The 14,279-nt window shown below is 44.7% G+C and overlaps 2 protein-coding genes across 2 annotated transcripts in view; both read left to right on the top strand.

The window, feature by feature from the left end:
* The first annotated feature begins 280 nt into the window (after window positions 1-280).
* Window positions 281-10,009, top strand: GLE1 (GLE1 RNA export mediator). The gene is made up of 16 exons (XM_061352870.1): window positions 281-402; window positions 1,040-1,258; window positions 2,207-2,332; window positions 2,500-2,648; window positions 2,926-2,986; window positions 3,269-3,523; window positions 4,270-4,498; window positions 5,055-5,170; window positions 5,349-5,418; window positions 5,768-5,910; window positions 6,425-6,615; window positions 7,095-7,224; window positions 7,551-7,655; window positions 8,602-8,684; window positions 8,854-8,917; window positions 9,600-10,009. Exons 1-16 carry the CDS (start codon window positions 289-291, stop codon window positions 9,666-9,668), a joined length of 2,124 nt encoding a protein of 707 aa, XP_061208854.1. The 5' UTR covers window positions 281-288; the 3' UTR covers window positions 9,669-10,009.
* Window positions 10,010-12,680: 2,671 nt separating this feature from the next.
* The window catches only part of SPTAN1 (spectrin alpha, non-erythrocytic 1), a 52,037-nt gene continuing 50,438 nt past the window's right edge, over window positions 12,681-14,279 (top strand). Inside the window, exon 1 of the mRNA XM_061352855.1 lies at window positions 12,681-12,818. The gene's annotated coding sequence lies outside the window, so the exon portion shown is untranslated. The remainder of the gene's footprint in view (window positions 12,819-14,279) is intronic.

Here is a 14,279-nt window from a genome sequence, read left to right as displayed (position 1 = left end):
GATATGAATGCTGCAGCACAGGCTGCCCTTCGTCCCGGGGCTCCTCCGCCAAAAAACACAAACCAAGGGCAAAATCGGCTCAGTGCCCCACGCAACAGCCCCACCGCGGACCCCTGGGAGGCGCCCTCCTCGGGACTCGAACTCGCGGCCTTAGGCACGGTGCGGAGGGCAGGGCCCCTCCTAGCCGCCAGGGGGCAGCCGCCGCTGTTAGTGCCGCTCCTCAGAGGCGCTCGCGGAAGTGGAAGGGCGGAGTGAGGCAGTTGCCGGACGCAGTGGGCCGCGGCCGCCATGCAGTCGGTTGCCGTTATGGAGCCGCGGCAGCTCCGCTGGGACACGTTGGCCGCTCTGCGCGCCTCCAGCAAGGGCCAGCTGAAGTACTGCCCGCACTGGCTGGAGGATGAGGTGAGGGCCCGCTCCTGGCGGGCGGCGGGGGCCCCCACAGAGGGTGTGTGTGTGCTGTGGGTGTCTGAGCGGGGGGTCCGTGACTCGGCCCAGCAGTTATCTATCGACTCCGTGTCAGGGCTTGGAGCAGTTAACTCGCCCTTGTGGGGTCTTTGCTGCTCAGTGTATCAGGGCTACGCTCCTCTGCACCCCTGCAGCAGGTCGGGTTCCGGCTCCCTTGTACTGTTTAAACATTGCGGGGTTCAGGGAGGAGGTTCCAGTGTGGCGGCCCTGCAGAACTAAGGGAGCCTGGAAAAGGTGTTGACGAGACAGGAGGAGAGATGGGTAAAGGATGGTACCAAGCTGTCATAAAGCACCTGGTGACTTGTGCAGATGTGGTCAGTGTTAATATTTCATTGCTTTCTTCATGTGTTTGACAGAATGGGTTGGGTTGGAAGGGACCTTAAAGTTCCATCCAGTTCCAACCCCTGCCACAGGCAGGGACACCTTCCACTAGAGCAGCTTGCTCCAAGCCCCTGTGTCCAACCTGGCCTTGAACACTGCCAGGGTTAGGGCAGCCACAGCTTCTCTGGGCACCCTGTGCCAGCACCGCAGCACCCTCACAGTTTTGTCTTCACAGAAGCTGTTTTCTCTCCAGGATATCTTGGAAGGATGCATAAGTCCTCTTGAGCTGTCCCCTTATTCCGGCTGGGTCCTAGACAGAGTGACTGGGCAATCGGCCCAAGAAATGGAACCCTCTGGAAGTTCAACACCCGAAAAATCCACTCCTGTCACAAAACGGTCATCTCTGGAGATCACCTCTGCTGGCAAACAGGGCTTTTCACTGCCTTCATCTACAGCGCCAAGTGAAACAAAGGTAGCTCTGATTATAACCCGTATGTGAGCAAAGTGGCTGCCATAAATTGCCTGGTAAAGGTTGGTTGGTGCTTTGTAAGTGTGTGAGGGAAAATGTGCTTAGTTTCAACTGAGGCTAACAGCTGATGATAAAATCGGTATGAACATGATTTTTCATAGAGTAATGTGGCCTAGTAGGCCAAGAGCAAACTCCCTTTTTTTATTGTAATTAAGGAAATGTAGTTGGAGCTGTATAATTACCTGGATTAGTAGCACGGGATTCATCCATTTGGGTTCTCTGGAGTCTCCAAACGACTTAGAGGTGTTACAGGTCTCTTACAAGGCAACAGGGTAGGAAGCTGGGGAGTGAGCAGTTGCTTGGTGGAGGTAATGAAGTTGATAAAGCACCTGAAAAGAAAACAAATACAAGTGTCTGTTGCTATGCATTAAACGATGATTTCACCACATAACAATGAAACTGAGCAGCAGAGTTTTGCGTCATCTTGGCCCCATTTAGACTGAAGAAATAGGTTGTGAGGAAACCATTTTAATGAAGCTGCAGGATCTGATAAGAGTTGTAAGAGAGTCTGAAGACTCCTCCTGAAGGATAATTCAAAGAACCTGTTTTGACTTCTGATAGTGTAACACCTTCACTCAATGTTAACAGAACATGGGGAGCCTGTCAAGCCTGCTAGGTGACACTTGGTCTTCATGAATGTCCTATAGGCTTTTCATATCTTTACTCCCAGTTTTAATGATTGGGAAAAGTACTTATCCCAACCTTGTGTACATGACGGAGGACACTCCACGTGGTGCAGCTGTGCTCCTGGGGTATATAACCACTCTAAATGTGCACTGGTTAGCTCCTTTGCCTGTTTCTCTGCAAATAGTGTGCAGTTTAGGAGACTTGACTTCCTTGGTTTCCTCCAGGAGTTGCTAACATTGACTTTGCCTTGTGCTGGCCACACAGGGAAATGGTGACTGCAGTCTGCTGGAAATGGATCAAGAATTCTACCGAGCAGTTCTTCCATCTAAAGTTACAGAAGTTGAAGGCTGTGTTCAGATGTATGAGAAGATACACAGGCTGAAAGGAAAGGTAAAAGAAGAAAAGGGACAGGAGAGCTAATAACCACGTGTAGCAATGCACTGGTTAAAGTTATCCTAAATGTTGAATGACTTTGGCCAATTTAATTTGTATTTTCTTCTGTCTAAATTCCTGTGATCACTCTACTGTTGTTCTTGTGGCACCTCTGCAATCTGTAGGAGGGGCTGAGGCAAAGGCAGGAGCAGCAAGAGCAGATGGTGAGGGCAGTGTATGACCTGGCCAGTGAACAACTGAAGCGCTTTGATGAACTGAAGGAGCTAAAGCAGCATCAGGAATTACAATATTTGCAAGAAGTAATGGAGAAGAGGTAAGATTAGCTCTGGTATCCTTAAAGTGCTATAGCGTGTAATCAATGTAACGATTAATTCTTGTGCCTGGCAATTCTATGCTGGTCTCTTATGCTTGAAAATCTCACCTGCTGCTTTTACCTTAACTATCCTGGTACTATTTGTTTTCTCTTGAGGTTTCATTGGTTAGAAAAAGACTGCATTCGTGACAGTTAAAGTTCCTCTAGCTTGTCTTATTTTAAAAGTAGCTTGCTGTACATGTCTTGAATAGAGTTTTTCTGTCTTTGTGTATTGTAGCTCAAAGGAGGCTCAAGGGCAGCAAGAGAAGTTGAAGGAAGAACACCGACACAGAGCAAAGGTCTGAGGCTTCTAAGAGTTGTCTTTCATAAGAGATTGTGACTACTTGGTGGGAACTGGAAAGATCAATTGATTTGTTTGTATTTACATGCACCCCTGGAGTGGGAATGTGTTTTCTGGTGCTGTCCTACACACCTGCTGCATTGTTGTGGAAATGTGGTTAAAAGCACATGTGTTGTAGGAGCAGGAAGGACCTGTAAAACCGGAGGCATCGGATCAGGAAGGAGCTGTAAAACTGGAGTTTTTAAAGTATTTTGTGTCTCTTGGGTCTTTCTCTCCCCAGGTATTAAGCCTCAAACTGCGTGAGGCAGAGCAGCAGAGGCAGTGTCAGGAGGAGCTGGAGCATCAGCGTAAGGAAGAGGGCCAGGAAAGATTGCGTCGCCTTTATTCCATCCAGGAGGAAGTGCTGCAGCTTAACCAGCAGATTGATCCCAATTACAAACACAAAGACTTGCCAAAAATTGATCTTTCTGCATACAGTAATCGTGGCAACCAGATCTGTGGGTTGGTGTCAGGACTCATCCGCACCACAAGCGAGGTAGAGGCTCTAGAGTTGTTTCTAACATTGGTTGTCATTCCTTCGTAAAGCTTCCTGCTGTTTTCAAAGGCAGCTTGTTATGGGGCTGTTAAATAAGATGTCACAGAAATGCTTTTAGATACTTGTCCTATTAAGCATCTAATTTAAAAGGAGAATTCTTTACTATGGCACTTCAGCTGTTCTCTTGAAAATGGCTTATAAAAATGCATGAGGATTTCTACAGGAGAAAGATTCAATATTCAAGTACTGCAAATTCTTGATGCTGTGAAGCTCCCTTTTGAGACAGCCATGGAAGTGGGGTGGTTCATAAACTGTTAAATACGAGGTGATTCTCCTGTACTTGTCAGCCTTTGTGCAGGAACTAGGTTTCCTTGAAAACTTGTTTCTTTAAAGGTGGGGTACAAACATTGAGAAATAAAACAGGAGAAGGCTAGTTCTCTGTTCTAGCTTGTCACAGAGAAAGCTGTCGAAGTTCTGCATTGGGCTTCCCTTAGACTTGTCAGAGTGTGTTGTTAATTTCTGTTCAAGATCTTGTGAGATCTAGTCGTGCACTAACATTATTCACAGATATTATGACCTGTGTTATGTACAGATAAAGGAGAAAATGGTATTTTCACCAAAGAGGATGAAACGTGTGGTTAGCTCCCAATGATCTGAAGGCTGATGCTTCAAAGGCTCCTTGCTGTTGGTTTCCGGATAGCAGAGCAAAGTTTGATGCTGTATGTACCTCCTCTGTTTCTTCACAGAAAGGTTTCCCTACTCAAGCAGATGTGGCCAATACTGAACGAGCGCTGCAGGAGATGCGAGGGTTGATATCCAGCATGCAGCAAGAAATTGCTGCAGCTGAGGAAGAAAAAAGGAGGAAAGATGAAGAGGAAGCGAAACAAAAGCAGGAGGAGTTACTGAACAAAGAGCAGACGAACGCTCAGACTCCTGCCCCTGCACAGCAGGCTGGGGGAAATCAGCAGAAGGAAGGTTGGTTAGGATTTTTGTTTCTTCCTTTCCCTCCTTATGCGCTTGGTTTAAATACTACTTTGGAATCTTACTGTTGTGACAGCATACCTTCTCGTAGCCTTTACTTTTAGCCCGACTAGCAAAATGGGTATAGGACCACTGACAGCAAACTTGTGAGATGAAATGGGTAGAGCATAAATTGACTGTATTAACTGAAGCAAAACCTGCTTTCCTAGACCGTATGCCATATATTGGAATATTAAAGAATAACATGGTGCCAGTGTAGATGGGTCGTGCATAATACAATAAAATGTAAAAGGACAGATCACTAAAATGGCCTCCTCTTAGTTAAAACCTGATGGCCTGCATGTATAAGCTACTAAGCCAAAGAAGGACTTCAGCTTCGTAAACCTGTAGTCCGTTTATGTTAAACCATGGCACTTTCTAAGCTAAATTCTGGGAAAAACCACTCCTGCAGCGCTTAGCTCCTTGCATTTTCTTTTTTAAGTTTTCTTAAGGTTTTTTAGAGGTTTGGGTCTTTCTTAGTCTTCTGCTTAATTTTTTTCTTTTTTACCAGGACTGCCACTTAAGGCACACAAAAGTACCATGCAGTGGTACCAGCAGCTTCAAGATGCTGCTAAGCAGTGTGTTGCCGCTTTCAGTGAAATCAGCAACTGCAAAGGCAACAAAGAGGTATGAACATGATTAATACTGCTGAAGAGGGATTATCTTCATTTCTAGGGGGAATAGGACAGCTTTAATTAACAAATAATTCTTACTTGGCAGCCTCTGTAAACAGTCTCTTCATCCAAACTATTGTAGTACTTTACTTGTCTGTAAAGGTTTTTTAAGTCGTTTATTTGTTTTGCAGGTTAAGAAGATAAACACAGACTTGCGGAAAGCAGCTACGATCCCTGTGGGCCAGATCTCTAGAACTGCAGGTCAGGAAAACACCAAGAACCCAATCCAACTGAAATGCCTTCTGCCTTTAACAGAACACAACATACCTAATGTTTCTGTCATCATCCCGACAGTAGAAAGCTGCTTGCTTGCAGTCCAAGTCTTTGCAGCACAGTGTTTGCTTATGTTTTGAAGGTTTGTTGCTTCCCTCAGAGGCATCTTGCTTCATCATGATTAAGTTTCTTTAATCAGATGTAGCAAACATGCAGTTTGAGGTGCCTTGCCCTTCAGGATGTAGGTCTAGGTTTTTGTTAAGTTAATGTGGTCTGGTCCAGGCTTGTCTGCTCTTTCCTAATCTTCTGTCTCTATACATTCCTGATGTATTCGCAGGCTCCCAGCTGAGAGAGATATTTGACAGGATCGATAACCTGCTCTCTGGGAAGGCTGTTCACACTGAAGGAAAATCTGTATCAGTAACTCAGCATCCACAGGGGCTGGATTTTGTTTATTACAAAGTTGCAGAGAAATTTGTGGTGAGGAAATGTTCTTTATTGGGGTGACAAAGGTAGAGCTGGTGCTTTGAGAGGTTCTTTGGGACATTGTCCTCTGTCTTCAGCTATTAATAACAAGATTATTAGTTGATTAGCTTGCATATATTAATGTTCATATTGATTAGCGAAAGCATCTTTTGGATTAAAAGCAAGTGAGAACTTAGTTTCTATTTCCCTCCCATCTCTATTTCATCTCTCCTTGGACAACTATTTTAAATCCCAAGCTTAAATGTTACATACTCTGACCTAGTTAGGTACAGTGTTAGTGGAGAACTGCTCAATAGTTTATTTATGATCTACCCCAAAGCTCTCTCTCTCTATATATATATATATACTCAAAACCTTGCGAAAATTGGGAGGAACAGCAAAAAGAAAGGAAACATGGAAGCATTGGGATCCTTCAGTAGAGGCAAACTACACAAATAAAGAGGATTTTTTTTTTGTCTGAGAAGTAGTTTGAAGGGTTTGGAGACTGACTTTTCTTTCCCCTCTCCAGAGTCAAGGAGAAGAAGAAATATCTTCTAACTGTGGTTCAGCTTTCGCAATTGCTGTGGTGGCCTCAGGAATCTGGGAAAGGCACCCTCGAGTTGGAGACCTCTTTTTAGCTCATCTACACAAAAAGTGCCCCTATGCTGTGCCATTTTACCCTGCACTGAAAGACGGGACTCCTATGGAAGAATATCAAAAGTAAGTTTATTACTGGACTTCTTCAGATGAACCCTGCAAGAGTGAAGACTGTGTTTTTATGAGTGAACTCCACTTTCTTCCATCTTGGATTACACAGGCACCGTGATGTGCTAGCATAGACTCTGGAGATTGACACACAAGTGTGTGGCTCCCCTGACCCTGTTTCCTGAAGGACGCTGTGTCCTTCAGCTTTGGAAGTTAGCTTTTGCTGCTTCTTACTCATCCTTCTCAAAGAACAGTTGATAGCCATAGCTTAATTGGAATTGAGATATCCAGAACAGAACCTAAATATTCTATATGGTATAAAACAGTGGAACATGTGATTCTGAGGGTCATGATCAGCCTCTGCAGTAATTCTTGTGTGGTTTTGGCGTATCCCAACTCTCAATACAGTTGACTTAAGCTGAGAACTGCAAGGACTCAAGTGAGTGTGTTTTGCTGTACTAATGCAACTAAATGCAACATTTTGTCATACTTAGGATGCTTGGATATCTCATTTTGGATTCTAAGGTGGAAGAGCAAGATCATTTTCTTAAACGGATGTCAGGACTGATCCGTCTTTATGGTGCTATCATGCAGCTCCAGTGGCCTTCTGGAAACAAACAAGGGGTATGTGTGTATGGCATTACTATCCCAAGAGTTTAGTAAATGTACTGTAAACTTGATTAGAAGCGAAGGTGTGCTGAACCTAAACCAGCTCATAATGTATCTGGAGGGAGATGGTCATAACCATAATCAACAAAGCAATGCAGAGTCATTTGGAATGTAGACATATAATTCCTTTCTTTGTATTTTCATAATGACTAAGTTTTATGTTAGGCTATGGCAAAATATAAAGAAGAAAGTAAATCAGAAAGCCGCCTGGTTTGATAATGGTGTTTTGCAGGTCATAAGACACGTGGTGGGTAGCTTGTAGTTTTTTTGTTGCTTTATAGCCACATCCGCATGGGCTGCAACACGGATGGCGCTGGCTTGCTCAGATATTGAACATGGAGCCTCTGACAGATGTGACAGCTACACTTCTCAGGGCTTTCCTGGAGGTAAGAGGTGCAGACTGCTGGTGGCTAAACTGGTGCCGTTTTAGTTTTGAAGGCATTGTGGAGCTGAGGTTCATTGTGAGTTTTTAACAGCAGATGTTTTCAGTTTGTCATTCCTTCAGAAGGGAATGTGAATATTTCCATGTTCTTGCAAATACAGCTTTGGAGTGGAGTGATTTAAAACCAAAAGTTTTTACACATGCGCCTTCTGTTGTTTTATTTGGTTCCGTTTAACGTTCCTGGTATCTTATGCATGGTCCTGTAAGAATAAGGTCTGTTGAGCACTTGGCATCGGTTTGTACAATGCAATAAGGCCCTGTGGCCTTCAACCTGAATTAGTTTGTAGAATAGGATGGGTTTTTCAGGCTGAAAAGGATAGAGCCTGATGTATGTTTATCCTGTATCCTAGGACATAGGCCTGTGCTAGATAAAGCCAAAGTTAAAGGTTGAAGTTGGGGAGACACTGGTGAACACAGGCAGCTTCTCTGCTTACCACATGCATTCTAATGGATTTTGTAAAAGTGGAAATGACAAAAGTAAAGTGGGGATTCTGTTAGTGGTGGTGAAGGTTGAGGAACATTTCTCCTGTAAACTGAATGAATTACACTGCAGAAATAAAAGTGGGGAAATGACCACTGTATATTCTAGCAAATGGTAATAGGGAATGGTGTTATTTCTGGAGGGAGACTGGAGTGAGAGTATAGGATACAGGAGGATAATGGAGGATTGGTATGAGAGTGGCCACCACTCAGTCACCAAGAAAAGAAGGTGATTGTGGCAGCATTAATGGCATTTAGAGGGTTTGCTTGTTTTATTGTAGGTGTCAGTACATTTCTTTAAATGTCTGGTTGAAATATGAAGTGGTTGATAGTGAACAGGCTCAGTGAAGGTGTCCTGCTAGTCTGAAATGCAATTCTGAACCCGGTCTTTGTGGATTTCTGTACCACAGGTTTGTGGCAATGCTCTCATGAAACTGTATCAGGATCAGTTCTGGAAAATGATGGTGTTCATGCGAGACGAGTATTGCTCAAGGTATGGTATCTCTGCTTAGGAAAGTGAAATGATCCTTGGTTTTTACTTTGTGTTTCCTCTTAAGTGACTCCTTCATCTTTTTCAACCTCTGCCATTCACCCCCATACCCACTTGTAAATCAAACCCAACTTTCTTAAGTGGATTTTGAAACGTGCTGTTATTTCTGCAGAATTGAAGACATTACCAACTCTGGACAGATGGGCTCTGTGTCGCGTCTCAGGCAGTTCTTGGAGGTAAAGAAGTGGGTTTTTTCTTTAGTTTTCAAGTGGTTTGGTTGTGGGGTTTTTTCTCCCTTTGCTTGATATCTGCATCATTTTGCTAATGACGCCAGTGCTGCTTGCAGCATTCCTGACAGTCCAGACCTGTCACTATGATGTAACCCCTCTTTGGAAACTTCTCAGTTAACTGCATTACCTTAATGACAGTTATGTCAAACATCTTGCTGCTTTCTTAACTTGCATCTCGTTTTCCTCTGAGAAAATGTGTTTTATTCACAAGTGAAGTTCTGAGAGCTTGGCTGCAGTAAGAGCAGAGGTGTACACTGAGCAGGATTCTGCTGAGTCATTTCTGTAACAGCTATTTTTTATCAGTGGTTTGCTTGGTTTTATCCCTTGCCCTGATCAGATACATGTGGGAGGAGACAGTTTGATCTGCTCTCTGTACCATTTGTTGAGCATTTCTGCATCTTTTCTTTAAGAAAGCTTTCAAACCTGTAAAATAGTTGATTTAAATTGTTCTGTATTGACTTAGATTATGATATTAAAATATGAGCACTTCAGAGCTTGTACTTTCATTTAAAAATGAATTTTGGTGCATTTATTAGCAGTACTTTGTGCAGTGAGATCTGTCAGAATTCCTGAGAAGAGATGGCAAACTAAGACCCACATTTCTTTCTTCTTTGTCTTTTTCCACCAGGAATGTCTAGAGCAGAAGGAGATTCCATTACCAATGGGCATTCTGCAGCCTTGCTTTTGGAAATCATAAATCAGATTATGTTTATTTCCCCCTGGATGTCAGTGCTTTCAGACGTGGAGTCCTGCTAATAAGTAAAGGCAGAATTACTCCACATACAGAGGAATGAGGAGGAAAATATTCCATTGACCTATTGAAGTTTAATTCATCAAGACTTATGTTGGGCAGGACAAACTCGTGTTTCATTTGTTGCAAAAAATTGGAAGTTCTTTGTTTTTTGACAAGGTTTTGTATGGTAAATTATGGAAAATTGAAGAGTCTTCCTTTCTATATATAAATATGTGGAAGATGTTTTAAATAGAGTATCCTGATGACCTCTGGGCTTCAGAGATAAAAGACTCTGAAAATCTGCACAGTGCTGTTCTGTTGATGGAAGTGAAAATATCTCACAGCCTTATGAACTCCTAATGGAGTAATCAACCGCAAAATTACTGCTAGAACTTCAGTTTTGTACTTACTACATCTATCTTTTATAATTCAGTTTTGATTATGCTGATCTGTTTGCATCCTGTTTGTCTTGACAACATTCTAAAACTACAGTGAGATTGAAGGCATTTGGCCTGGCAGTACTGACACCCCTCTTGAATGTAACTTCACCCCAAGAGGGATTACTCCTGATTTAAGAGAGGCAGATTTATGGCTTTAAAAGGTTTGAATGTACAATGGTAACTTCATGGGGGAAGAGCAGAGTTCCTGAAACAACACAAATTCTGTGCCTGTTATTCATCAGGTGGATGCAAGCTAATAAGCTCTTCTGTTATTTTAAAAGGTGGAAAAATGGTGCATTCACTTTAGCACTTAGGCTGATGTTCTGCCATCATTTGTGTGGGATAGGACATGCTTGGGTTCCCTAAGGTACATTTTGTAAGCTATGTAAATGAATGTTTTCCTCCTTAATAGTATTCTTTGTACTGTAATACTTTTGTATTAATAGTTCATTCTAGAAATGTTTAAATTAATATTAAAGTTTGGTTTTTCCTTTTAATCTGAACCTGATTCTATTTTATTTTTTTTCTATAGGGGAGCAATGTTTTTCTATTAGGGATAGTCAAGAAAAGGTACAGCTTCTTGGTGAATGCAGGAGATAGCACAGGAGAGCAGTGATGGGTGACTTTTCTGACCTTGAGCTATTTGGTGGCCTCTAAGATGAGAGGATTTGCTTCTGGGTTCTAGAAAGCAGTGTGTTATTTTTGTATATACTGTTGCAGGTTAAAATCATTCTTTTTACCAGATCAGGTCTGTTATTCTTGGAGGCACCCCAACTTGAGGCTGGAGAAAGCACAATTGAGGCCATATGAGAACCTGAAGGTTTTATATAGCTCTTGAGATTTCTGAGAAAAGGCTGTAACATGTACTTTGGAGTCCAGGCCTTTAAAACCTTTAACCTTGGCTTTAAAACTGACTGCAAAGCACTTAGATTTGTATTTGGCTTATATATTTTATGAACTGACTCTGGAATTCTTTAGACTAATGTTACCAGTGACTGTTCTGGGGTACTGGAACTCTCCTTCCAGTATCCTTGTACCAGATAATACTGAAGCAATACAACTTTCATTAGTACACTTGAAAATGTTCAGGTTTTCTTATACCAAGTGGAGATGTTTTAATTACATCTTGCAGATCTACACTGATGTTGGGAGATTCACTTCGCCAAGATAGTAATTGGTACTGTCTGTTAGAAACAATTGTCTGCCTGTGCCAAAACACAAGGAGCGATTTGATGATGTGTATCTTGGGTACAATGACTCTCTTCTTGTTTTGCTGACAGGTATTAGGGTTTTCCAACATTTGTGGGGGAATGTAAGTACATCTTTTATAAGAAACAAGCACGGTATCCTTTTCTGCCTCAGTAAAGGGCATCCAGATACCTACTATGTCAAAACCACTGATAAACTCTAATTGAATGAGTGCACTTCAAAAGAGTAATAAATCAATACTTTTAGCTGTAGCTTAAGGTTGCATCTCCTGCTTGAACTGATGGTTGCCTGGTATTATGCTCTTCTGGTTTTTGTTGTTTGAGCACTTTTCAGTGTTAGCCATTTGGTGCTGTGAAGGTGCAGTGCAAGTAAGGTCTTTGTGCATGTATTTCTGGTATGTACCTGTGCTATTTGTAGCAAATATGACAAAGGAGAGCATCTCAGCTGTGAAAATACTGCGCATTCAGGACGAGATGCATTAAAATCGTCGTGAGTCATACTCTTCCTTGGAGACAATAGTTCCAGGCAGTCCCATGGGTTGTGATGCAATGGCACTGCAAGTGTGCTTTTGCCATTTAAGTACTTCTATTAAAGAAAGCGTTATTAGCTCGAAAATCACTCAAACCCACTCACTTCTTTGAGCCCATCAAGTTCTTGCTGCCTTACCAGGCCTCTTTAATTTCTTATTTTTAAAGCGATTACTGAGTAGAACTCCTTTGCTGTGTCTATTTTGAACAGCCAGTTTGCACTAAAGCCTCATTTTCCTTTGAATTTATGCATCAGCCTCTCAAAAATAGATTTCTCTTGATAAGCACTTGCAGCATCTTGATGCTGTGTCCTTGACAGGCTGCTTTGTGGCACTGCACTCTGCTTCCAAAGCCTGATTTTTACCAACATAAAACTAATGAGGCTGCTTTTTGGAGGCTGGGCTGTTGATCTGAATTGTAAAACCTTCCCTCCACACTGCTCGGGCCCTTGAGAGCCCAAACGGCCTCCGGCTGAGAAAAAAGGTGCAGACACCGCCGCTGCTGCCACTCTGCACTGACATGTTAACTGGTTCCCAATGGAACCCTGTACTTCGTGTCGCGACTGACGCGACAACCGTACCCCCCGAGAGCCAGCACCACGAAGGGGACGAACGCCCTGCGCCCACCCGACCCCACCCTTCGGCTCTTTCCGGCACTGCTCGGTGTTTTCCGGATCTCCTCGGCTCCCTCCGGCCCTCCCCGCATGCGCCGCTCCCGCAGTTCGCCCGCTGCGCTCGGGTGGGTGGGAACGCTCCCTCCCGCGCCCAGCTCCCGATGAATGCCGAAGTCCTTCGGCTCTTTCCGCCGGCCGGGTAGGGACCGTTCTGCGGCGCTGACGTCACCTCCGGGCCGCCTTATAAAAAGGCGGGCACAGGCGGCGCGCCGCGTCCGTAGCGGAGGGCGCGGAGCCGGAGGAGGGGACGCTGCGCACCGAGCGGGTGAGGCGGCGGGCGGGGGCAGCGCTGTGCTCCGGCCCGGGGAGGCGGCGTGGTGCTGGGGGGGAGCCGCGCTCGCCATTATCCGGCCCCACTCGGGTACACAGAGGCCCCCCCCGTAGCCGTTCCGCCGCTGCGGGGACAGGTGTATGGGTGCGCGCTCCCCTCAGCCGTGGGGCAGCCTGAGGCCGGCCCTGCCGCCGTGACGGGGGTGTTACCGCGGGCGCAGAGCCGGGCCGCGGCAGCGCCCGGGGTCTCTCGGGGGAGGGGAGGGAAGGGAGGAAAGGGCGGGGGAGCGGCGCGGATAAAGGGCAGGCGGTCAGGGAGCGGCGGGATCCGCCCTGGGCAGCCTCGACCCGCGGCTGGGATTTCATTCAGCGCCCTGGGGAGGGGATGAAGAGGCGGGGGGATCGCAGGGACACCAGGGCCTGTCCCTGTGGGCAGAGCGAGGGGCCCTTCCCTTCGCCCCTGCCCCGTGGGGTTTGCGGTAAAGCCCCGCCGCGCCCCGCTGAGGAAAAATGCCGGGGGGAGATGGAGAACGCGGAGCTTCCCCATCGGCGGAGGGGATTCAGTGCACAGCAATGGCTTCCCTCAGCAATCACCAGCCCTGTCCAAGGTCAGGAGATGCAGTGCAGAGTCTGGGTGAGGGGAGAGGAGAAAAGAAGGGCTGGGTGTTCAGTGGTGGCTGGAGAGCCCTTTCCTCAGGGAGCTAGGGTGTCTCTAAAACGAGGAGCACATAAATTCCTTGCACAACGGAGCTGTCTGCCCAAGCAGGAAGACATATAAAAGAAATCCTCCCAACCTGTGTTCTGTTCATAGATGTCATTTTCGCATACAGGGCAAACGCTACGGTTTCTTTCATGAAAGAATCAGGATTTCTTCCTCTCTTATTAACTGTTTTTCCCCTTTTTAATTTAATATAAATTAATGACAGTCAGTTGTTTCTCAGTTTGTTGCCTGAATACACCTAACCAGCTTACACTGATACAAATCTACACTGCTAGATCATATATAGGTACCACCACTGTAATCATTTGCCATGTCATTTAAGGAAAAGCCTAAGCATTTATGACTGTATGTGTTTTTAGCAGGTCCATGTTAACTGTTTTGGGGTTTTAGTAGATATTTTACCATAAAACAGGTACATGTTCCAGTCTAAAAGGTACGTGACTCTTGAGCAGTCTTTCATACATATTTAAGTAGGTTCTGGAGAGCAGTTGTCTGGAGATGGCGAATGAACAGAACACATTAGGAGGGGGAAAAAAAGACAAAGCCAGAAATCCTGCTCGGCCTGAAATGGTTCTGTATCTTTCTGGAAAACAGATAATCCATTTCCTTTTGGCATTTTGTTTTCAGCAAAGTGCCAGAAGATTCTGATGACTGCATTCAGTGAAAGGCCCCCGTCAGGGATTCAGATTTGTTCAAAACAGATAGCAAATCCCACTGTGTGATTTGTATGCATTT

This window comes from Neopsephotus bourkii, unplaced genomic scaffold (genome assembly GCF_033783945.1).
Source record: "Neopsephotus bourkii isolate Nb327-2 ecotype Australia unplaced genomic scaffold, CSIRO-AGI_Nbou_v1 NB_659, whole genome shotgun sequence".
Lineage (NCBI taxonomy): Eukaryota > Metazoa > Chordata > Aves > Psittaciformes > Psittacidae > Neopsephotus > Neopsephotus bourkii.
Note: the sequence above shows the minus strand (reverse complement) of the source record. Positions and strands in the feature narration are given on the sequence as shown.